Consider the following 25,486-nt stretch of genomic DNA (forward strand, 5'->3'; position numbering starts at 1 on the left):
ATGCTGCCTGCCAATAGTATCACTGACACTGTATAGAAAATGCAACAATGGTGTAAAAAAAGACCTTTATTTGAGACAGATGCAAGTATATACAATATAGTCACACATAATATCATAGGAAAATTGGATTATATTTATTGTGCAGAGGAAAAATTTAGTTCTGTTAAAGCAAATACTGCTCTCTCTCTCTCTCTCTCTCTCTCTCTCTCTCTCTCTCTCTCTCTCTCTCTCTCTCTCTCTCTCTCTCTCTCTCTCTCTCTATCTCTCCCCTCTCTCTCTCTCTCTCTCTCTCTCTCTCTCTCTCTCTCTCTCTCTCTCTCTCTCTCTCTCTCTAGCTCCCCTTGTCTAAAGGGCTTTTAAAGCTGATGACAATAAACTCTCAAAGCGTCTCTCTCTAGCTCTATTGTCAATATTAGAATTAAAGCATAACAAGCATATTAATTTGTAATCAGCATAAAAGTAGGTAATGGCAAGACTAAAATGAAGCTAATTCTCTTTTTTTTCTGAATCAGATTAAGCAATATAAAACTGAGCAGAGCATTCTTCATGAAACATTACCCAATGGTTAGCTGTGCAATGTTATTAAACGTCGAGGTCAGCAGAAGATCGGGGAGGGACTGTGTTAATGGAATGTATAAAGGTGGTCTTTTTTCATGAGTCCGCAGAGATGAATCATGTTCTTGGTATAAAGTCACTTCTGTACATAAGATGCATCTTTGGTGATAACCAAACACAATCACAGGCAAATAGGTTTGTCTTCATTGCTATTTCACAAACCGCTCAAAAAATAAGTTATCATTCTTCCACTGGCCCATTTCATCAAACAATTCATATCACATAACGGTTAGAATGCCCCTGCAGTTTCATAAACTTCAAACCTTGGAATAAATGTGCACATGCTTTTCCTTCTAAGGTCAAGAGAAAAGGCTACTGTCGTAGGACTGTATTTCGTATACCGCAGCCATGTTATTGGGGTTGCTGACTCATGTTACCTTTTCAGTATCAATCTGAAAGTTGTCAGATACCTGTGAAACTGATCTGCATCATCTCTTATAACAGTTAGTCAGGGTTGTCGTTTAGTGTCAGCAGTCGGCAAACAGATTAAACTAATTCTAACCCCTTGACTGCCAGATAAAATTAGTGGGGGAAAACATAACGTACAAAGTCAAACAAAGACCAAAACTGAGAAAAGGGCAATCATCGTGCTGTAATTAAAAGGGCAAAATACAGCGGTTGTTTCCCTTGTATTGATTTCTTATGATAGCAGTGTTACGTACCTGATACGTATTGTGGCATTCAAGGGGTTAAATCGCTGAACACTTTGCCTTATTTCATGGTATGGATGGGAAAAGATAACTCCAGGGACTGGATTAAAAGCTTGAAAAATTGCCGATAAGTTTATGGCAAAGAAAATAAATCCTAGCAATATCCCTGCTTTGTAATCCTGTATTCATCAGTCAAGATAAGACAGTCACAGATTTCACATCAGTCTGTTTCTATTGCTGACAACAGCCATTCAGCATTTTCACTTCAGTCTGTTTCTATTGCTGACAACAGCCATTCAGCATTTTCACTGTTTCACCTCAGCCCAGTCACTATAGTCAGTCTACAGTAGGAGCCTTTGGTTGAAAGTATGCACGTACGCTACGCATGCCATCCAGCTTACCCCATGCAAAGCAACCTTGTGAACGGTATGAAGGCAGGTGTGCATGTGGCGACGCGGGAAGCCAGAATTCTCGCTTTTGATGGCTGTTTCAGCAGCAGTGTACCTCAAAAAGTTTTTGCCATGAAGCAAGAGTCCAGTCAAAAATGTGTGTACCCCACATGCACCCATGTGAAAACGGTCTGGTTTGTAATGACGTAGCTCCACGCAAAAGGCTCATAAGACTATGTCCCTATTGCACAGGGTCAGAAAGGACCCTTTCTCTGTTATTAGCGTCTGGCATACTCCAGAGATAGCCCCGCGGAAGAGACGTCACACGGCTGAAATAAGAATGACAATTTTGAGATTCATCCAGTGTGACGATGGAGCGGCTCTCACGGGGTTTAATGTGGACACTGTCTTCCTCCTCGTTGTGTGCGGGATCTGCAAGGTTTGGCTTCAAGTGTTCTCATTGGCACCTGGACTGACATGGCGACCAAAGGTCCGAGTAGTTGCTGACTGAGATGACGACGGTGAATTGCTTCAACACTTGATGTCCATAGAACATGTTGCTTCCACATCCTCTTCGTCGGGTTTCGTCACTTCCGGTTGTGTTTCTGACGTCACAAGTGTGGGCAAGGGTCGGCGACAGGACTCGAGGTTATTGGATAAAGTGTAGTTGGTCAGGTCAATGTACCTGGGAGAAAAAGAAGAAAAAACCATTGCTGTCTATCATAAGGTCGCACATCTTACAGTCAATCACTTTAGAGAGGGGTCCACTGTACCACATTAAAAATACAAATGTAGGCTACACTCACTCAGTGTCAGCATTGTGGCTATGAACAACTCTACTGGTTCACTCATCACCTAGACATAAACGAGTGGGGGCAGTGTACAAACAAGAAAAACTTCTACCCACCTGTCTCCAACCATGACTTGAGAGAGCTGTCCAAAGAGCTGTGCACCAGAGGTGAGGTCTACAGAAAGTCCTATCTGCACGTTATGCGCGCCATCCTTCTTCGCCTGTGCGAACCAGAAACCTCCGTATGTCGTCGCCACCTCTTGTTCCCACGCTGAACATGTGACCCTGCACGCAGTGAGGTCAAAAAAACATACTGTAAACTGAATGTTCCTTCTTCTTCTTTGTTCATGGGTGGAAACTCCCACGAACTTGTACGTGTATGACCGTTTTTACCCCGCCATTTAGGCAGCCATGCGCCGCATTCGGGAGACCGGAAGTGTTCCAGTTTTGAACACACTCAGTTCTGTCACCAGTTTTGAACATGGTGTGAAATAGTGTGAAATAGTACATAGTTCTACAAGCAAAAGTAGTTCAACATTGGAGCGCTTCAATTTCGAGTGCAGTCAAGATGATGACGTAAGGATACGATGTCAAAAACGTGACGTCACATTGTTTGTGACCCCTATAAATTCGAATAAACAAAGCCCTTACCCAGAAATAAGGACGTCATCAAAAATGTACAATGATCGTCGACTACATGTATTCATATATATATAAGTGTTAAACCAGAGATTTGTAGCGAGGGGCTTGCTACACTTTCTCTGGTTAAACTTCAGTATTGCATAACATATCAGATTTTTGTTTGTTTGTTTGTAATTGTATGTATGTATGTATGGGGCGATTTATATTTAGGGTTTGTTTGGTTAACTAGATTGCCAATTTTAAAGTCTTAGGTATGACCCGGCCGGGGTTCGAACCCACGACCTCCCGATCACGGGGCGGACGCCTTACCACTAGGCCAAACGTGCCGGTCAACATATAAGATAAAATAGTGAGAAATATGTAGAAGCCAGAGAAGAGTTGAGAAAGAGCCTCCTTCCCCGGCCCCTCCAACAGACGACTCACTGATCACACTTACTTTGTTCCGTCATCTGTGACGGTTAACATGACGAAATGGTTCGTGACGTCATCAGGCCTGTCTATCGACAATTCGTCCTCTTCTGTTGTCACTTGCAAACCGTCATCAGTGGCAGATATTTGTGCTTCATATTTCTGAGAAAAAAACCCGGAATGTTATTCATTTCTGATGCGCGTGTTCTACACGAAAGAGAAGGCGGAAACACGTCAGGACAAACGAATTTGAACTATGTGAATGCGCAATCAATGACGACAGGAAGGACACAAATACGTTTAAGACTTGACCCACTTCACCCCTTTCTGGACAAATTATTATAGTTACAAACACTCAGGCTTTATCTTGATCTATAACTTAGCTAAAGCAATTTTACCCCTTCTCTCGAGTAGGCGAGCAGTGGGCCCCGTGCATCTGATGAGAAGAGAAGGACGACGGTTGCCGAGCGGTCAAGTGATCCGAGGTCGATTCCTTCACTGCCTTCCACAAATTGTACACACTGTGACCATAGCTGGAAAAATCAGGTTGGAGAGAATTAACATGCGGAAGGGAAACGACGGGTGACACATTGTCACCGAGGTATGCAGACTCACAAACAAGCAAAAATGCACGGATGGACGCATGTACGCACACACACACACATACACACACACACACACACACACACACACACACACACACACATAGGCTACTTATTTCAACGCGCATCTTTACATACCCTGTACGGGTCACACGTGCCAGAGAATACCCCTGTTGACGTCACAGCTTGTGATAACAGCAAAGGTTTATTGTCGATCTCGAGTCCCTGCAGGCATCCCATCAGTGGCCTTGAAATACGAAGAAAACACAATTTTCATCACGCCGGATTAAAGAGTCATTTTACAGACGTCACTGACGTCACAGTCAAAGAACTCCGAACATAACTCTGTCGTGTGTGTATGGGCTGTGAAAGATTGAATATTCTTGAGGCAAACTTTTCACAAGTGCTCCTTGTCCACGCGTTTCAGACACGTACAACCCTTGCTAGTGACTGACCTTTAACGTCACGTGGAAAAGTTTGCCTCGATGTTCACAAACCATTCCGGCAACCCTGACAAAGTTATTTCCGAACATCGGCTTTTTGTGCGTGTAAATAAGCTAATCTTTTTGTGCGTGTAAATAAGCTAATCTTTTTGTGCGTGTAAATAAGCTAATCTTTTTGTGCGTGTAAATAAGCTAATCTTTTTGTGCGTGTAAATAAGCTAATCTTTTTGTGCGTGTAAATAAGCTAATCTTTTTTAAGATGAAGATTGTTACTCTCAGGTGCTGCGTAAAAACAAACATATGCAAGTTTGAGATGCGTGTGTGAGTGCGTGATTACGTGCGTGCTTGCTTGCGTGCGTACCTGTGTGTGTGTATGCATGTTTGACGACTGTGTCTGTGCCTGTGCCTGTGACTGTGTCTGTGTCTGTGTCTGTGACTGTGTCTGTGTCTGTGACTGTGTCTGTGACTGTGTCTGTGTCTGTTTGTGTCTGTGACTGTGCCTGTTTGTGTCTGTGCCTGTGTCTGTTTGTGTCTGTGACTGTGTCTGTTTGTGTCTGTGACTGTGCCTGTTTGTGTCTGTGCCTGTGTCTGTGACTGTGCCTGTTTGTGTCTGTGCCTGTGTCTGTGACTGTGCCTGTTTGTGTCTGTGTCTGTGTCTGTGACTGTGCCTGTTTGTGTCTGTGTCTGTGTCTGTGACTGTGCCTGTTTGTGTCTGTGCCTGTGTCTGTTTGTGTCTGTGACTGTGTCTGTTTGTGTCTGTGACTGTGTCTGTTTGTGACTGTGCCTGTTTGTGTCTGTGCCTGTGCCTGTGTCTGTGTCTGTGACTGTGTCTGTTTGTGTCTGTGCCTGTGTCTGTTTGTGTCTGTGACTGTGCCTGTTTGTGTCTGTGCCTGTGTCTGTTTGTGTCTGTGACTGTTTGTGTCTGTGCCTGTGTCTGTTTGTGTCTGTGACTGTGCCTGTCTGTGTCTGTGCCTGTGACTGTTTGTGTCTGTGACTGTGTCTGTTTGTGTCTGTGACTGTGCCTGTTTGTGACTGTGCCTGTTTGTGTCTGTGCCTGTGTCTGTTTGTGTCTGTGCCTGTGCCTGTGTCTGTTTGTGTCTGTGTCTGTGCCTGTGTCTGTTTGTGACTGTGCCTGTGTCTGTTTGTGTCTGTGTCTGTGTCTGTTTGTGTCTGTGACTGTGCCTGTTTGTGTCTGTGCCTGTGTCTGTTTGTGTCTGTGACTGTGCCTGTGTCTGTTTGTGTCTGTGTCTGTGTCTGTTTGTGTCTGTGCCTGTGTCTGTTTGTGTCTGTGCCTGTGTCTGTTTGTGTCTGTGCCTGTGTCTGTTTGTGTCTGTGCCTGTGTCTGTTTGTGTCTGTGCCTGTGTCTGTTTGTGTCTGTGTCTGTGTCTGTTTGTGTCTGTGTCTGTGTCTGTTTGTGTCTGTGCCTGTGTCTGTTTGTGTCTGTGCCTGTGTCTGTTTGTGTCTGTGTCTGTGCCTGTGTCTGTTTGTGTCTGTGCCTGTGTCTGTTTGTGTCTGTGACTGTGCCTGTGTCTGTTTGTGTCTGTGTCTGTGCCTGTGTCTGTTTGTGTCTGTGTCTGTGCCTGTGTCTGTTTGTGTCTGTGTCTGTGCCTGTGTCTGTTTGTGTCTGTGACTGTGCCTGTGTCTGTTTGTGTCTGTGACTGTGCCTGTGTCTGTTTGTGTCTGTGTCTGTGCCTGTGCCTGTGTCTGTGTCTGTTTGTGTCTGTGTCTGTGCCTGTGTCTGTTTGTGTCTGTGTCTGTGCCTGTGTCTGTTTGTGTCTGTGTCTGTGCCTGTGTCTGTTTGTGTCTGTGTCTGTGCCTGTGTCTGTGTCTGTGACTGTGCCTGTGTCTGTTTGTGTCTGTGACTGTGCCTGTGTCTGTTTGTGTCTGTGACTGTGCCTGTGTCTGTTTGTGTCTGTGCCTGTGCCTGTGTCTGTGTCTGTGTCTGTTTGTGTCTGTGTCTGTGCCTGTGTCTGTTTGTGTCTGTGTCTGTGCCTGTGTCTGTTTGTGTCTGTGACTGTGCCTGTGTCTGTTTGTGTCTGTGACTGTGCCTGTGTCTGTTTGTGTCTGTGTCTGTGCCTGTGTCTGTGTCTGTGTCTGTTTGTGTCTGTGTCTGTGCCTGTGTCTGTTTGTGTCTGTGTCTGTGCCTGTTTGTGTCTGTGTCTGTGCCTGTGTCTGTTTGTGTCTGTGACTGTGCCTGTGTCTGTTTGTGTCTGTGACTGTGCCTGTGTCTGTTTGTGTCTGTGTCTGTGCCTGTGTCTGTTTGTGTCTGTGTCTGTGCCTGTTTGTGTCTGTGTCTGTGCCTGTGTCTGTTTGTGTCTGTGACTGTGCCTGTGTCTGTTTGTGTCTGTGACTGTGCCTGTGTCTGTTTGTGTCTGTGACTGTGTCTGTGTCTGTTTGTGTCTGTGCCTGTGCCTGTGTCTGTGTCTGTGTCTGTTTGTGTCTGTGTCTGTGCCTGTGTCTGTTTGTGTCTGTGTCTGTGCCTGTGTCTGTGTCTGTGACTGTGCCTGTGTCTGTTTGTGTCTGTGACTGTGCCTGTGTCTGTTTGTGTCTGTGACTGTGCCTGTGTCTGTTTGTGTCTGTGCCTGTGCCTGTGTCTGTTTGTGTCTGTGCCTGTGTCTGTCTGTGTCTGTGCCTGTGTCTGTTTGTGTCTGTGTCTGTGCCTGTGTCTGTTTGTGTCTGTGTCTGTGCCTGTGTCTGTGTCTGTGTCTGTTTGTGTCTGTGTCTGTGCCTGTGTCTGTTTGTGTCTGTGTCTGTGTCTGTGTCTGTGACTGTGCCTGTGTCTGTTTGTGTCTGTGACTGTGCCTGTGTCTGTTTGTGTCTGTGCCTGTGTCTGTTTGTGTCTGTGTCTGTGCCTGTGTCTGTTTGTGTCTGTGTCTGTGTCTGTGTCTGTGACTGTGCCTGTGTCTGTTTGTGTCTGTGACTGTGCCTGTGTCTGTTTGTGTCTGTGACTGTGTCTGTGTCTGTTTGTGTCTGTGCCTGTGCCTGTGTCTGTTTGTGTCTGTGACTGTGCCTGTGTCTGTTTGTGTCTGTGTCTGTGTCTGTTTGTGTCTGTGACTGTGCCTGTTTGTGTCTGTGCCTGTGTCTGTTTGTGTCTGTGACTGTGCCTGTGTCTGTTTGTGTCTGTGACTGTGCCTGTTTGTGTCTGTGCCTGTGTCTGTGTCTGTGCCTGTGTCTGTTTGTGTCTGTGCCTGTGTCTGTTTGTGTCTGTGCCTGTGTCTGTTTGTGTCTGTGCCTGTGTCTGTTTGTGTCTGTGTCTGTGCCTGTGTCTGTGTCTGTGCCTGTGTCTGTGTCTGTGCCTGTGTCTGTTTGTGTCTGTGACTGTGCCTGTGTCTGTTTGTGTCTGTGACTGTGTCTGTGTCTGTGTCTGTGACTGTGCCTGTGTCTGTTTGTGTCTGTGTCTGTGTCTGTGACTGTGCCTGTGTCTGTGTCTGTGTCTGTGCCTGTGTCTGTTTGTGTCTGTGCCTGTGTCTGTTTGTGTCTGTGACTGTGCCTGTGTCTGTTTGTGTCTGTGTCTGTGCCTGTGTCTGTGTCTGTGACTGTGCCTGTGTCTGTTTGTGTCTGTGACTGTGCCTGTGTCTGTTTGTCTATGAGTCTGTCTGTTTGTCCGTACGTGCATGCATGTGCAAGCGCTTGTGTGTGTTGGTCTTTGCATATATGGTTGTTTGTTTGTTTGTTAACAATGATGTTAATTAACTCCGGAAACCTAGGCTTTCGCAAAATCCAGCCATATAGGCCTATATATATCAAAATGCGACTTGAAGCAATGATGCTGTCAGCAAGTTCAATGATAGTCTATGAATCCTTCTGGCACGTCTAGAACACTGCGCCCTCTAAGTAACATGTGTTTCTTTACAAATGGCAACTGCGTCACTTACCTATATTTGGACTTCTCAAACGCATGACTTCCGGTTACAAAAGCTCCCACCACGACACCGTCGGCCATGTTGTTGACATTGTGTGGCCTTGACCTTTCTATTGTAAAAGCGCCGTCCACACCATCTATCTCTGGATAGGTCGTGCTGTCCCGATACTGAATCTAAAAATGGAGACCCAATGATGTTCTTTAAAACCAAGAAAGTTTTAGATCTTCGTACTATTATTTGCGTAATAAAGAAAAACAAAGGTACCAACTGTCCGTGCAAGCAGTCGTTCTACAACATAAGGATTGCTGCTGGTCGAGTTGAGTTACATCATGACTATAATTGAGCATGAATTGTAACCTCTTTCATCTTATTAAAACAGCTGTCAAAAACACTTTAGTTTGCTCATTTCAATGAACTTTCAATACAGAGATATATACAGATATATTGACAGTCAGCTAGAACATCCTTACCAACTTCCTATTCTTCCATAATATCTCCCTTCCCAAATCCCGATGCATGTTGACTGTTTGAAGCAAAGGCTGAGAGTGCCAGAACGGGTTACGCTCTGCTCCACTAAAACAGTCCTTGATAAAATAAAGTAAAACGTGCCCTGGTGACCAACTCATGATAACGACCACCCAGCCACAACGACCACTTCAAAGGAATCCCAACCAGTCTTTTTCTTTATCAGTCATTCCCCTTTTCAAAACGTCCAACTGTCTCTAACAACTACTTTTGGTCGGTCTCTTGGGTGGTCGTTTTGGAGAAGTTTGGCTTTAGTTGAAACAATTGACAGGAAGAAAAATTGCCTTCGGAGAGACAGAAAGTAATATCATATCCAAATGAAACCCCCACAAGATTGTATGGCAATGAAACCTCCGTTTTAAACATTATCCCTCCGTTTTAAACATTATCCCTCCATTTTAAACATTATCCCTCCGATTTAAACATTATCCCTCCGTTTTAAACATTATCCCTCCAATTTAAACATTATCTCTCCGTTTTAAACATTATCCCTCCGTTTTAAACATTATCCCTCCGATTTAAACATTATCCCTCCGATTTAAACATTATCGGTTTAAACATTATCCCTCCGATTCAAACATTATCCCTCCGTTTTAAATATTGTCCCTCCGATTTAAACATTATCCCTCCGTTTTAAACATTATCCCTCCGTTTTAAACATTTACCCTCCGATTTCAGACTTCGTCCTTTTCAAGACCCAGATTTTTTTTCTGTTCATAGTTAACCGTCATAATAGTAAGAGTCCCGGGCCAATACTTGTTAAGATATTTTCGATGTCGTCGGTGGGTTCGTTGTTGGTGTTTAACGTCCTTTCAACTTATTTGGCTATGCGGGACTAACGCAAGCTGGTTTCTTTTCGCAGTTCACGCGTCGGACTCCGTGTTCAAAACTATTTACTTTTAGGTCTATCACTGTACGTAAAACTGACGAGCCGTCGTACTACGTTACTAGTTCGTTCACAACACACGGCGTACCTTTAGAGAATGGAAGAAGCCGTCATTATAGTCGTTACGCTGGCTTCTGAGTGTGATGGACTCTGTGGGTGTCGTCGTGTCGATCATCAAGGCTCCGTCAGCCAACATCACACGGAGCATGAATCTCTGTCAAGCAAAATCAGGGTTAATATCAGTTAATGCTGTATACAGAATGATAAGATATTGGCTAATAATACATTGTACCCCTCGCCGCCCCACCCCCTCCCCTTCTCTCCCCCTCTCCCCCCCCCCCCCCCCTAATTGCATTCCTATACGGACTACTGCAGCTTTATTTTCACAGTCACATACACAATGAGGGTGATGCAAAAGATGCAGTACTTTGACCTTGCATATAATACAAATCTTAAGTGTAAATACGCTTTATACGGAAGAAAAGGTTTCTATTGATAAAAGTGAAATCGGAAGCTTTTGCTGTAACATTAGGCTACTCTGGGTGCTTCCGGGTGAACATGTGGTGTCCTAATTCCATCCAAAATAATATTTTCACAAACAAAAACAAAAAGATTTAAAAGAGTAGGCTACCTGTCTTTTGTTGACTAAATGTAGGAGGGCCGCTGTCGCCTGTCTGGACCGGAAACGAAAGTGTACAGACTGCATGCGTGTGCGCATGGGCAACACCGATGCCGGGAAGTGGAGGAATCCGACGCCATCAAAAACCAGCGAGCTGCCCTCTGGTTGAGGTGTACTGCAACAGGAACAAAAGACTGCGTCAGTCGTGGCGCAGAACTGAATTTGTTGTACTACATTTATTTTTTACAAGCGTACTGTTCCGTGTCGCGATCAGCCGGTTTGTCTGTGTTCCGTGTCGCGATCAGCCGGTTTGCCTGTGTTTACAACAGAATGTGGAAAAGGTTCGCAAGTTGACAAGAGTATTTGCCCTCCAGTTTTAATTCCGCTAGCATATCAGTCGTATCCTTGGGAAAAAAAAGCAGAACTTGTTGACATCTAGCTGATATGTGGATATTAGGCAAACAGAAAAACAAAGATATATGATCTCTGTTAAAGCACAATAAAGCCTTGGATATGAAATGTACAAAACACTGGCATGATGATGACCAGACTGACTTACAGGTACAGATCCCCTTCCTCCCATATAATACGTTATGCCAGTCTCTATCAAACACGCCGCTTAGAAACAAGCTATAGAGAGCAACGTTCAAGTGTCTCACCATTGACTGGCACAAATCTGGGGTCCTTCTCCTCTACTACTTTCGTGAAATAATGAAACTGCTCGCCCGTTGACGTGTAGTTCTCCTAGACATCCTCTCCATGTGTCTGATCCCACTGAAAACTGAACAAACACACACGCAGGCACACACACACACACACGCACGCACGCACGCACGCATGCACGCACGCACGCACGTACGCACACACACACACACACACACACACACACACACACACATACACACGAGATGTAGTTTGACTAAAGCAGTTTATGACAAGACTTTGCAACCACCTCAGATTAATAACACAAACTGTAATTGTTGTTGCGAGGTACGGTCAGTGTTGCGCTGGTATGTTTCATAAACCGGTAATGCTGTGAAGGCAAGACAACTTCATTTTCACACACAAATCTGTCACGTCATCAGGACGGACAGTCAAACCTTCATGTAAGAACATTAGCCTGATTTTGATACGAAATAATATCAGAAATACAATTGGCAGAATTGACCGATAGACCCTTTCTTGGTGTTTATTTTCAAAACCAGTTAAATACCGAAAATATATGGTCAACGCGAATACTTGTACTGTACTGTTAAGATGCACGTCTGTTTTCATCAGTTTACTCACTGGTTCACCATCAGCAACTCCTCCGACGTACACGTGTACAGGGTTTGGTTGCAGATACGTCATAGATTCCACGGTGACGTCATTCTCCACTGACTCTTCCTTGCCATCGCGTGGCATTACTCGCAGCAGCAGCCTCTTACCTGTTCTGATTGATATGATACAACCAAAATGTCAGCTTCAAACTGAAGTAGTCTGCGCATACAAAAACACTGTATCATGCATGTACAGCAATATGTTGTATGCATAAATCACTGTATCGTGCATGGACAGCATATGCATAAATCACTGTATCGTGCATGGACAGCAATATGTTGTATGCATAAATCACTGTATCGTGCATGGACAGCAATATGTTGTATGCATAAATCACTGTATCGTGCATGGACAGCAATATGTGCAGTAATACGATAAAGAAAAACTAACGAGAAAGTGATGTGTGCACAAACTGTGTTTTCCATTATTAATTGATCTTCAATCATTACCTGATGATTTTCACGTTGTACCATCGGTCTTCAACCATTGTGACGTCAGAAGTGACCGTTTCCAGTTCATATCCTGCTGCGTCAAACACAGTGACGCTCAGCTCGCTGCTGTCGATGTCAATGCTGAAGGTTGCCTAGAAAATGTAAAACAAGAGGGACACATGTGTACAGATATGAGTACCGACCCAGAATAGATATATAATGCTAATAAAAAAAATCGATCGTAAAATAGAGGGGTCTTTATTAATTTGTACCGCTAGTTGCCAGACTTTCAGTTCAATGATTTAAACATTGGGAAATGTTCCCTTTCCGACTCTCACCGTTCCTCCCTTTTGCACGCATGAAACATTCAATGTCATGTCGAGTCTACTGACAAGTTGAGTCTAGCTTGAACTGTTCCTGTTATTTGCACGGTTCCAGCAAATAAACAATTAAAAACACAACAACATGAAAACAAGACTAAAATATGACATTGTATAGATACAGGCATAATGTTTAACATTCGCGCATACCGAATTGTTTCCCTTGATGAGCAGAACAGGGCCCTCCGTGTTCTGTGTCCTGATGCACACTTCTATGGTGGTAACCATGGAAACAGACGGGGGAGGAGAGGGGCTGGGAGTCAGGGAGGGGCCAGTGGAGGAGAGGGACAGAGGAGCTTTCTGCGACACGGGTATGGAAAGGTATCCGCTTCCAGCCTTGGCGATGGAGAGCTGGAAAAGAATATAAAAATTATAGTTTGAACAGAATTGAAAAAACCTAATACAGCTGTGCTAATATTTGGATACTTTTAAGCGCCTGACAAAAAATGACAGACTGCAAGTAAATGCCCTCAGACACACGTCATACTTACTTAAAATATTTGCAGGGGCATTCTTCTTCTTCTTCTCTCCGTTGGGACCGGGTTTATTTGATAAACGTAAGTGGTCCCGCGTTGATGTCACTTGTCGTTGTAACATATCAGTCTTTGTTCTGTCAACTTCAATCTTCTTCTTCTGAGTTCACGGGCTGCAACTCCCACGTGCACTCGTGATCACGAGTGGGCTTTTGTGTGAATGGGCGTCCCTCCCCCCCCTCCCCCCTCCCCCCTCCCCCCTCCCCCCTTCCCCTGCCATTTAGGCAGTCATATTCCGTTTCCGGGGGAGCTTTTGTTTGAACAGTACATTCAGTAATATCATTGCAGTACTGTATTTGACGTACATTCTAATACAAATATACACACACAAAACTTCAACGAGTAAAACAAATTCAAGTGATAAATCCTGATATACACAAGTAATCATTTTATTAGGTTGCACTTATCATCCTGGATTTACCTGCATAGAACGGAGCAGAGCCTTGGCTGTGTTCACCTGCTGTTTTAGGTGGGAGATGTTGGCATGGAGCCGCATCACCTGTGCGCCTGCTCTCCCACAGCTCTGGGGGGTCACTGCGCGCAGTGTGCGCACGTTTCCCCACTCCTTTCTGGCTTTTTGGACTGCACAGGCATAGCATAAAGTGGCCGTTAAGCGTTTGTATTGCCCCCCAAAAAAATAGTCTGTTTACGGTAACCCGACCGACCCTATTTTTTTTCGCGCGACCCTAGACTTTTTTTGGGCATTTGGGAAAAAAAAAAAATTCTTGTTTTTTTGGCAAAATAACGTAAAAATATGGGTTTTGGGGGAAAAAAAAGAAGAAAAAAAATCCCGACCTACCGACCCTATTTTTTTGGCCTATGTTACCGTAAACAGACCTTTTTTTTTGGCCTAAATACAGACCCCCACTCCTCCCTCCCTTTTCAGATCTTAAAAAATCAGGTCTCAAAAGCAAGGGATTCTAAAATGAAGATAAATTTAAGCACGTGATGAAAAGAAAATCTTCAAACTACTTGCAATATGTGGTTTTCAAATGCAAAGCATTTTGAAATTGGGGTAATTTTTTATATTGAATTTTTAACTACATTCTTCCAGCAGTCTAGGAGTTGAAAACTGTCCAGTAAAAAGAGTGAGAACAAAAGTCTGACCTTTTTCAACAGCCTCCACAATCACTGTGTCGTCATTGGCTGGCCGTTCTGTTTCCGGTTTGCTGGCGCCAGCACCGCCGCCGCCAGTTTTCCGCGCTTGTACTTCCGCCATTCGTTTTTCCGCTATTTTTACTGCTTTCTTCATTCGTGTTTTTATGCTGTCATGTGACCTGCAAAAAAAAAAAGGTTTATAAAGTTTATTTCCTCATGTTGGACGTTCTACGTAATGAAGTTAAAGGCATGCGAGGACATAAATAAATATCACTTAGTTGTGATATCGTTCTGATATGAGCGGTCTGATATCTGAAATAGCAGTGGAGAAATAAGATCAGTCTAATCCAAAAAGGGTACATTCGTTATCTTTTCAAAAAGGGGAATAAAACCATTTCGGTTTTTTTTTTACATTTAGTCAAGTTTTGACTGTGGTGTATGTGTGTGTGTCTGTCTGTCTGTGCGTGTGTGTGTGTAGAGCGATTCAGACTAAACTACTGGACCAATCTTTATGAAATTTTACATGAGAGTTCCTGGGAATGATATCCCCGGACGTTTTTTTCTTTTTTTCGATAAATGTCTTTGATGACGTCATATCCGGCTTTTTGTAAAAGTTGAGGCGGCACTGTCACACCCTCATTTTTCAATCAAATTGATTGAAATTTTGGCCAAGCAAGCTTCCACGAAGGCCGGACTTCGGTATTGCATTTTAGCTTGGTGGCTTAAAAATTAATTAATGACTTTGGTCATTAACAATCTGAAAATTGTAAAAAAAAAAAAATTATAAAACGATCCAAATTTACGTTCATCTTATTCTTTATCATGTTCTGATTCCAAAAACATATAAATATGTTATATTTGGATTAAAAACAAGCTCTGAAAATTAAAAATATAAAAATTATGATCAAAATTAAATTTCCGAAATCGATTTAAAAACAATTTCATCTTATTCCTTGTCGGTTCCTGATTCCAAAAACATATAGATATGATATGTTTGGATTAAAAACACGCTCAGAAACTTAAAACGAAGAGAGGTACAGTAAAGCGTGCAATGAAGCACAGAGCAACCGCTACCGCGCCAAACAGGCTCGTCACTTTCACTGCCTTTTGCACTAGCGGCGGACTACGTTCAGTTTCATTCTGTGAGTTCCACAGCTTGACTAAATGTAGTAATTTCGCCTTACGCGACTTGTTTTCTAATTTACGATACTATTGTGAACAAGGCTACCTCTGTTTCGACATCATACTTGTTTGAATAACACAACTTTTGGACAATTCCTTGTTTTTCTATGAAAGGAAAGTTTTAATCACAAATCTAATCACAAAAATAATTGCACACACCAAAAGAAAAAGGTAGGGTGAGATAGAGAGAGAGGAGAGAGACAGAGAGAGAGACAGAGATAGAGAGAGAAGAGAGAGAGAGAGAGAGAGAGAGAGAGAGAGAGAGAGAGAGAGAGAGAGAGAGAGAGTGTGTGTGAGAGTGACGTCATCAGTTTCTGACCTCGTGACCTCATCGCTGAACACCGAAGCCAGTTCACTGATGTCATCCGCGAAGTCGGTGACGTTACGCATGATTTGCTTGGTCTCTCGCCAGGAGCGATGAGTTTGTTCAGCCCTGTCGTACTTTTGCTTCAATTGTGCCCAGCGTTCAGACAATGCTGCAATAATGAACATTCAAGCTTTTCTTTTAATCACAACTAAACGTCTGAAGACATGGATAGCCAAGCTTTCATTTTGACTACAAATTAAAAGTTTGTATAAGCGCTGCAGACATGGATAGCCAAACTTTCATTTTGACAACAAATTAAAAGTTTGTATAAGCGCTGCAGACATGAATTGCAAGTTTGATTTTTAATTTTTGTTTGATCAAAAACTACTCGAAACAGGTCAACTAAGAAACGAAATGTGTCCTGCAGCTATGCAGCTCATTCTGTGACTATAACTCAAAGCAAAGCTTTCCATAAGTTTCCTTTCTTGATTGTACATATACAATCTTCGGTTATTTTTCAAATGCTAAATTTCTACAGCACCTGGCCGACCTTTGTACTCCTGCCTCATTTTGGAAGCCCCTCCCTCTTACAGCACTATAGGTCCAGCCCCTCCCTCTTACAGCACTATAGGTCCAGCCCCTCCCTCTTACAGCACTATAGGTCCAGCCCCTCCCTCTTACAGCACTATAGGTCCAGCCCCTCCCTCTTACAGCACTATAGGTCCAGCCCCTCCCTCTTACAGCACTATAGGTCCAGCCCCTCCCTCTTACAGCACTATAGGTCCAGCCCCTCCCTCTTACAGCACTATAGGTCCAGCCCTGGTACGGCCCTGGGGTGTGTGTGAGTGTGTGTGTGTGTGTGTGTGTGTGTGTGTGTGTGTGTGTGTGTTTGTGTATGTGTGTGTGTGTGTGTGTGTGTGTGTGTCTGTCTGTCTGTCTGTCTGTCTGTCTGTTTGTTCAAAATATACTTTAGCACATTGCCAAATACTGTGTTTGACAACGTCAGATTACTCTGTAAATCTACAAAATCATTATTGTACTCAACATATTTACAGGCACTGACCTTCAGTGGTGTCTTTGAGTAGGTCTGCTCTCTGTGAAACGTCGTTGCTCCCAAGTTTTACTCCGTCCACATACACAGACAGCTGACGACCTGAGAATAAAACACTTTCTTGAATTTGATTGTAACAGTTCAGGGCCGGACACAGCCCCCCCCCCCCCCCCCCCCCCCCACCGAGCCTTATCATGTACTTCACTTATTTAAAACATTTTTTATTATTGTTTATTTTATGCTGTTTCATGCAAGGAGCGACCATTTTCCTATCTCAGAATATGACCTACCCATCACTGCCACTGCTCTGCCCCTTGACCCCGCCAGGGGGAGCATCCCCCTGGACCACCACTGGTAACCCCCCCCCCCCCCCCCCCTCCTCTTAGCCTAGTCCGGCCCTGCAGTTTATGTACAACTTATGGCAGATACAGAGGAAAAGGTAGTGAGTGAACGAGAGATGATAAGCACACACACACACAAACACACACACACACACACACACACACACACATATATTTATATATATATATATATATATAAACGAGAACTAACTGTGTGTGAGGTTCATCGTCACGCGGAATAAATATGAGAATGGTACTCTTCTTTGAGTGAACGACAGGGGAAGGAAAACCCACCAACAACGAAAAACAAAACGAACAAGAATTAGCTTTATGTGAGGCGGAACCAATCTTTGGGCAAAGTTTTGCAAATGACTCAATACAAAGTGATACGCCGCCGACAGATATTGTTGTTGCGTATAGCGACACAGACAGGCACGTGAAGGGACAAACACAATCACAGGCTGTTATTCTGTTTGTCTGTCTATCTGTCTCTGTCTCGGTTTGTCTGTCTGTCTATCTCTGTCTCGGTTTGTCTGTCTATCTGTCTCTGTCTCTGTTTGTCTGTCTATCTGTCTCTGTCTCGGTTTGTCTGTCTGTCTATCTCTCTTTTTACATTTAGTCAAGTTTTGACTAAATGTTTTAACATAGACGGGGAATCGAGATGAGGGTCGTGGTGTATGTGTGTATGTGTAGAGCGCTTCAGAGAAAACTACTGGACCGATCTTCATGAAATTTCACATGGTAGTTCCTGGGTATGATATCCCCCGAACTTTTTTTTTCGATAAATGTCTTTGATGACGTCATATCCGGCTTTTTGTGAAAATTGAGGCGGCACTGTCACGCCTTCATTTTTCAAGCAAATTGATTGAAACTTTGGTCAAGCACTCTTCGACGGAGGCCGAACTCTTGTATTGCATTTTAGCTTGGAGGATTAACAATAAATTAATGAGTTTGGTCATTAAAAATCTGAAAATTGTAATTAAAAATTGTTCTTTTATTAAACAATCCAAAAATAAGTTCATCTTATTCTTCATTATTTTCTGATTCCAAAACATATAAATATGTTATATTAGAATTAAAAACAAGCTCAAAAAATAAAATTAAAAACGTATGATTAAAATTAAATTTCCAAAATTGATTTAAAAACAATTTCATCATCTTCCTTGTGGGTTCCTGATTCCAAACACATATATATATGATATGTTTGGATTAAAAACAAGCTCAGAAAGTTAAAAAAAAAAATAGAGATACAGAAAAGCGTGCTATCCTGCTCAGCGCAACCACCACCGCGCTGTACTTGCTTGTCAATTTCACTGCCTGTTCCACGAGCGGCGATCTGACGATGCTATAAGGTCTTGGTGAAAAAATGCAGTGTGTTCAGTTTCATTCTGTGAGTTCGACAGTTTGACTAAATGTAGTGATTTTGCCTTACGCGATTTGTTATAATCTCTCTCTCTCTCTCTCTCTCTCTCTCTCTCTCTCTCTCTCTCTCTCTCTCTCTCTCTCTCTCTCTCTCTCTCGTTTGTTTGTTCCTATGTATTCCCATTTCGAGTATAACCATTTTGCTTAGATCAGGACTAGCTGTAAGAAAGGTCCTACGGACCTAATGCTATCTTTCCTGTAATAAAGTTCAAGTTCAAGTTCTCTCTCTCTCTCTCTCCCTTTCTCTCTTTCTTTCTCTCTCTCTATCTCTCTTTTTTCTCTCTCTCTCTCTCTCCCTCCCTCCCTCCCTCCCTCCCTCCCTCCCTCCCTCCCTCCCTCCCTCGGTGCACCCATTGCACACCGGTACGACCGAACTAAGGTAACGTTAAATTACTGTTGTGCAGCAGGTTGAAAGAATACCCTATACCTCGGAGATATACCTTCACTCGGTCTCAACGACGTCACGTGACATGTTATATGGTGGAAGAGAATGCTGTCGCTTATTTTCCTTTTGAGGATGAGGGTTTAACATGGATCGGGAACTTACAGGACAACCGCGGCTGTGCTTGCAAGTTTGGATAGTTCTTTCCGTGACTGAGCATCGTTTCAGTCTTACCGAACTGAGGGTGGAAAATAAGCGACAGCATTCTCTTCCACCATATAACATGTCACGTGACGTCGTTGAGACCGAGTGAAGGTATCTCCGAGGTATAGGGTATTCTTTTAACCCGCTGCACAACAGTAATTTATTGATACCTTAGTTCGGTCGTACCGGTGTGTAATACCTCCTCTCTGACTCTCTATCTCTCTCTATCTCTCTCTTTCTCTCTCTGTCTCTGTCTCTCTCTCTCTCTCTCTCTCTCTCTCTCTCTCTCTCTCTCTCTCTCTCTCTCGTGCTCACCAAAGTTAACTGCACCAATGATGAAGGTTTCCGTCTCTCTCTCTCTCTCTCTCTCTCTCTCTCTCTCTCTCTCTCTCTCTCTCTCTCTCTCTCTCTCTCTCTCTCTCTCTCTCTCTCTCTCTCTCTCTCTCTCTCGTGCTCACCAAACTGCACCAATGATGAAGGTTTCCGTCTCGGTTTGGGAGGCTTCGTATTATCCACAAACACAAAGTCTTCGTCGTCCGTTGCTACGGAAGGGAGAGAACCTGACCCTTCTTCCTCACCCTCCCCACCTTCCAGCACCAGCCCTCCACTCCCTTCCTCCAAACAATCGCTTCCTTCCGTGTCGTCATTATCTTCCCGGCATGCAGCAGGCAATGTGGAGGTCCAACGGAGTTCCCCTTCCGCTCCGATCAAGACCCGGATTGAATCGAGAAGAGAGTACATTTTCTGAAATAAACAAATAAAAAATATTATCTTACGAGGGTGTGTGCAACAATTTTGATTCACAGAAAACACACATAAAAAGGTCCTTTGTTGCTGCCCTACATGACAACTGGCATAATGGGCAGTAAGTAAGTACAACAGAAAAAGAGAATGTTGATTTTGTGGCGAAAAGCCCGGCAGTTACCTCCACGGCAATGAATGACCATGTCGGCCATTGAAACCCAGAGCACTAAGCAACTCATACGTAAAAGCAGACTAACGAAAGTGATCTAAAACAGCCAGGTCTCATGTTATTTATTGTCTTCAACAATTTTTCAACCTGAACTTACCTCGTTCATCATAGTGACACTTGTTCAAATAAAAACAAGAAGAGCAAACGCTCGATCGAGTCACTTTCGCAGTTCTGAATATTATATGAGGCATCAGATGGACAGGAAGAAATTGCTATTCACAACACAATACAGATGTAAATAATTTGATGTAAAGAATAATCCTATAAAGTTTGAATCAAATCCGATGAATAGTTTCAGAGATATGATATTTCAATTTTTTTCCTTCAAGACATACCTGTGACCTTGAAAAAGGTCAAAGGTCACCAAAGCAGACGTCAAAGTGTAGAGGTCACTGGGAGTCACGTTCACATAAAATTTGAGCCCGGTCACTTTTATAGTTTCCGAGAAAAGCCCAACGTTAAGTTGTGTGTTGCCGAACAGAAAAGGCTAGTTATCTCCCTTGTTTTTCTGATAACGTTCGTAAAAGGCTACAGATGTAAATACTTTGATGTAAAGAATAATTCTACAAAGTTTCAATCACATCCGATGAACTTTGTCAAAGATATAAAATGTCTAATTTTTCCTTTGACGCTGACCTGTGACCTTGAAAAAGGTCAAAGGTCAACGAAACCATCGTTAAAGTGTAGAGGTCATTGGAGGTCACGACTAAACAAAATATGAGCCGGATCGCTTTGATAGTTTCCGAGAAAAGTCCAACGTTAAGGTGGTGTCTACGGACGGCCGGCCGGACGGCCGGCCGGACGGCCGGCCGGACAGACTAACACTGACCGATTACATAGTCACTTTTTCTCAAGTGACTCAAAAAACCGAACAAACAAACAAGCAAACTAAGAACCTACCACACACTCAGAACAAACACACACACACACACACACACACACACACACACACACACACACACACAAACACTAACACACACACTAACACACACGCACCCACACAAACAACAAAGACAATACAATAACAACAGAAAAAACGTTAAAAAAAATAGAGCAACAGCAAAAATATATTAATTCAAAACCTGGATTTCATGTGCAGAAACGAAACAAGCTACTAATCAGAATGAAGTGGAAGACTGACCTTGCCGTCTCTGTCAAGGCGACTGGCGATGGACGTAAAGAGAGCAGAGGCAGCAATGTCATCCCGACTGGCGATGGACTGGCCATTTGTTATGGCTGGCCGCAGGATCCTAAAAGGTGCAAAACAAACAGATTATGTTTGGTAAGATCGGCATACACGAAAACCAAACGTATGATTGTGGTCACCTTAAAATAAGCACTTGCTTGAGTTCGTGTCCTATAGTTGCATATTTCCAATTGCGATGTGAGTGCAAACTGGTGGGGTTATAAGCGAAAGACAGGTACGAGTATAAACAAAGGCCAAGGCGAGAGACAGGTACGAGTATAAACAAAGACCAAGGCGAGAGACAGGTACAAGTATAAACAAAGACCAAGGCGAGAGACAGGTACGAGTATAAACAAAGACCAAGGCGAGAGACAGGTACGAGTATAAACAAAGACCAAGGCGAGAGACAGGTACGAGTATAAACAAAGACCAAGGCGAGAGACAGGTACGAGTATAAACAAAGACCAAGGCGAGAGACAGGTACGAGTATAAACAAAGACCAAGGCGAGAGACAGGTACGAGTATAAACAAAGACCAAGGCGAGAGACAGGTACGAGTATAAACAAAGACCAAGGCGAGAGACAGGTACAAGTATAAACAAAGACCAAGGCGAGAGACAACGAAAGAGAGAGGGAAAAGAGTGCCTGTCGCAGGGGGGAAAAATGAGAGAGAGAGAGAGAGAGAGAGAGAGAGAGAGGGAGAGAGAGAGAGAGAGAGAGAGAGAGAGAGAGAGAGAGGGAGAGAGAGGGAGGGAGAGAGAGAGAGACAGACAGACAGACAGACAGACAGACAGACAGACAGAGACAGAGAGAGTGAGAGAGAGAGAGAGACAGGGGGGGGGGGGGGGGGGGGGGGGGGGGGGGGGGTAGGAGATGTAGTGTCCTCAATCTGAAACCTGATAGTTGTAAGCCAGTGATAATGTAGTTCCACTAGATTCCGGTATTAAGGCAGACCCGGTATTAAGACGGACAAGATGGCTGCACGATTATCCATGTATAAGCAATGTACCATACAAGAAAAGAACCCTTACAGTTTCCTGAAACATAGCTGTGTTAGTACGTGTTGTAACTTGTATGCGTGTGTGAGAGTTCCACCTACACACTACACTACACCACAACAGGAGAGACAGACATAAGCTTTGGGAAGCAAGTTGAAGTGTGAGGAGACTCATCGTGAGGGACAGAAACTGACAGGCATACTGACAGACAGGTAGTATCAAAGTCAGAAGCATGGAACAACATCAATGTGATGAGACCACCGTGGTTGTACAGAAGGAGGGATGAGTTGGAGAGGGGACCGCTGCAGAAACTGATATTCAAAAACCTATAGCAAAAATAAACAACAACAACAATCAACAACAGAAAAAGAAAGAAAAGGAAGATACAGGAAGAACAAGAAATTCCTTCGAGGTAGGAAAAACACCCCCGTTGGTCAAAGGGAAATAACCATTCTCACTGCACCCATTCTCACTGCCACCAACTGAGAAGGTTATTTCCCTTTGACCATGAAAATGTTTCTCTATAAGTCCTTGTAGAATCTTAATCCACCAATAACTCCCTAACCGTGTGTTTGACTGATCCCAATTTTTGTAAGGACCGTCTCAGGAATGTATAGAACCTGTTCACCAAGTTTGGTGACGATCGGTCCGTTCATTCTTGAGATCTATATGCGAACACAAACACACAAACACACAAACACATCGACCGAAACCTATACACACCCCTATACCGGGGGTGTAAAAACACTGGAGAGACATCTGTCTACAGCTTTCCACTAATCCTCACCTTTCGATCTGAAGCGCCAACCTCTTTTGCTCTCTGGCGTGACGTTTCAAGCGGTCGATGATTGGTCGGAGGCGCGCGCGCTCCTCAGGACTCAGCTCTCCGATTGGTTGATCGTTGCGGGGGGATACAGATCTGCTGCGACGGCGGAGGGACACAGGCGGGCCTACGCCCTCTTCGTCGCTTTGATATCGCCTGTAGTCTTCTACAACTCGATAGTTACCCTACAACATATACACATCAGGGTAGTATCATTTCAAGTCTTAAAGCATTCGTCAATAGACTTGACCCACAAGTCAGCAGCGAATGTGATAAACGGGTTATCTCCCCTGAAAAGCGAAGCAAGCTTCGAAGATGGCGACGATGGAAAAGAGAAGAACTGTGAGCGAACTGCGAAAGGTGTGTGTGGGTGTGTGTGTGTGATGTGTGTCAGTGTGTGTGTATATGCGCGTGCTGTGTGTCAGTGTGTGTGTATGCGCGTGCTGTGTGTGTGTGTGGCTGTGCTTGCGTGAGCTTGTGTGTGTGAGAGAGAGAGCGATAGTGAGAGTAGGGTATGGTTGTTGGTGAAAGTTGAGTTGGACGCTGGGGTTGGGCGGGTGTGTGTCAGAGAGGGTTGTGTGTGTGTGTGGGGGGGGGGTGGACTGCGTGTGTGTGTTTATTTGTGTGTGTGAGGGGTGTGTGTGGGGGGGGTGGTTGACTGCGTGTGTGGGTTTATTTGTGTGTGTGAGGGTTGTGTGTGTGTGTGGGACTGCGTGTGTGTGTTTATTTGTGTGTGGTGTGTGTGTGCCTTTCGCCTTGTATTGAGGAAATTAAACTGCGTTTGCGTATTATGTGTGTGTTTGCAAGCGTGCGTGTATGTTAAGCATATCTCAGTAGGTGTGTGTATGTGCGCGTACGTGCAATGTGTGTGCGTGCGCGCGTGTGTTTGTGTATGTATGTATGTGTGTGTGTGTGTGTGTGTGTGTGTGTGTGTGTGTGTGTGTGTGAGAGAGAGAGAGAGAGAGAGAGAGAGAGAGAGAGAGCGATAGTGAGAGTAGGGTATGGTTGTTGGTGAAAGTTGAGTTGGACGCTGGGGTTGGGCGGGTGTGTGTGTCAGAGAGGGTTGTGTGTGTGTGTGGGGGGGGTGGACTGCGTGTGTGTGTTTATTTGTGTGTGTGTGAGGGTTGTGTGTGTGTGGGGGGGTTGACTGCGTGTGTGGATTTATTTGTGTGTGCGAGGGTTGTGTGTGTGTGTGTGTGTGTGTGTGTGTGTGGGACTGCGTGTGTGTTTATTTGTGTGTGGTGTGTGTGTGTGCCTTTCGCCTTGTATTGAGGAAATTAAACTGCGTTTGCGTAGTATGTGTGTGTTTGCAAGCGTGCGTGTATGTTAGACATATCTCAGTAGGTGTGTGTATGTGCGCGTACGTGCAATGTGTGTGCGTGCGCGCGTGTGTTTGTGTATGTATGTATGTATGTGTGTGTGTGTGTGTGTGTGTGTGTGTGTGTGTGTGTGTGTGTGTGTGTGTGTGTGTGTGTGTGAGAGAGATAAACAAACTATCAAGAACAAAACAAAACTGAACAAACGAAATGTTTTCCCCCCAACTCTGATTATTGCTTGTTTCGGAGACGACTGTGATTTTGACTTTTTGAGTAAGCCTACACGAACACACAAGCTCAATACAGCCGGCAACAAGTTCGCCGGTCGGGGGCAGTGAAATACTATTTCAAATAGATCTATTTCACTAAGAATGTCAATGGATATAGGGCAACATACTTGTTTTTTAAATCAGTGATTGATTAGATCGTCATATTTTTGTGACACTGAGACCAAACCATCAAAAAATTAGCAATAGGCCTTGAATCAAAGTCGTGCGAGATCTGACCTTGCTGCAAATGTACGTGTACGACTTGATTGTGTTGACGTTCAACTGGTAAGCTGGGCGATTGCAGGCTTTTATCCAGCGAAGGCAGCGATCTAGATGGTACAGATGCTTTCCCGGTTTCACAAATGGGATGAATTTCACGCCAACACAGCGTTCAGGATACCTATCATCCGTTTTACATTGTCCCCAAGCACAGCGCTTGTTAGCAGCATTTGTGTGTGTTTGCTTCCTAAAACAAGGGAAGTAACTCCCAGAGTCTCGATATGTGGATATGGTTAATTAAAGTTGCAGGTTTGAGAGGTCCTATATTTACAAATAATCTCTGCTTGTATATCAAATTGTAGTGGTACTGTTAGTTTATTGCATGAACCGAAAGCAGTCAGCTGTTTGTGCACGGCAGATCTAGATTCAGAAAACAACCGAACTCATGGATTTTATATGGAGATTCATGTGTTCAGGCCTGTATTGTTCATTTAAATGCGGTATGTTTGTATTGTTTGCTCTAGAGATGTATACTTCGTACGAATAGAGCGTTCGGAACTTTTCAGTCGCAAAAGTAGTACCGAAACAGAACAGCTTCTCAACCCATTGCACTATCGAGG

General features: G+C 43.9%; 1 protein-coding gene across 3 annotated transcripts in view; it reads right to left on the bottom strand.

Moving 5' to 3' along the window:
* Nucleotides 1–385: 385 nt before the first annotated feature.
* LOC138981050 (uncharacterized) overlaps nt 386–25,486 on the bottom strand; it is a 57,481-nt gene continuing 32,380 nt past the window's right edge. For all 3 annotated transcript variants that reach the window (XM_070353850.1, XM_070353851.1, XM_070353852.1), the window contains exons 8-26: nt 23,027–23,247; nt 21,198–21,306; nt 19,542–19,827; nt 16,747–16,836; nt 15,696–15,852; nt 14,204–14,373; nt 13,518–13,678; nt 12,714–12,914; nt 12,202–12,335; nt 11,720–11,864; nt 11,092–11,213; nt 10,445–10,607; nt 9,902–10,027; nt 8,415–8,575; nt 4,235–4,343; nt 3,893–4,027; nt 3,523–3,656; nt 2,562–2,729; nt 386–2,339 (exon numbers count right to left, since the gene is read on the bottom strand). In XM_070353850.1, coding sequence (XP_070209951.1) covers nt 2,186–2,339; nt 2,562–2,729; nt 3,523–3,656; nt 3,893–4,027; nt 4,235–4,343; nt 8,415–8,575; nt 9,902–10,027; nt 10,445–10,607; nt 11,092–11,213; nt 11,720–11,864; nt 12,202–12,335; nt 12,714–12,914; nt 13,518–13,678; nt 14,204–14,373; nt 15,696–15,852; nt 16,747–16,836; nt 19,542–19,827; nt 21,198–21,306; nt 23,027–23,247 — 2,946 coding nt within the window. In that variant the 3' untranslated portion in view covers nt 386–2,185. The remainder of the gene's footprint in view (nt 2,340–2,561; nt 2,730–3,522; nt 3,657–3,892; nt 4,028–4,234; nt 4,344–8,414; nt 8,576–9,901; nt 10,028–10,444; nt 10,608–11,091; nt 11,214–11,719; nt 11,865–12,201; nt 12,336–12,713; nt 12,915–13,517; nt 13,679–14,203; nt 14,374–15,695; nt 15,853–16,746; nt 16,837–19,541; nt 19,828–21,197; nt 21,307–23,026; nt 23,248–25,486) is intronic.

This window comes from Littorina saxatilis, linkage group LG12 (assembly GCF_037325665.1).
Source record: "Littorina saxatilis isolate snail1 linkage group LG12, US_GU_Lsax_2.0, whole genome shotgun sequence".
NCBI lineage: Eukaryota > Metazoa > Mollusca > Gastropoda > Littorinimorpha > Littorinidae > Littorina > Littorina saxatilis.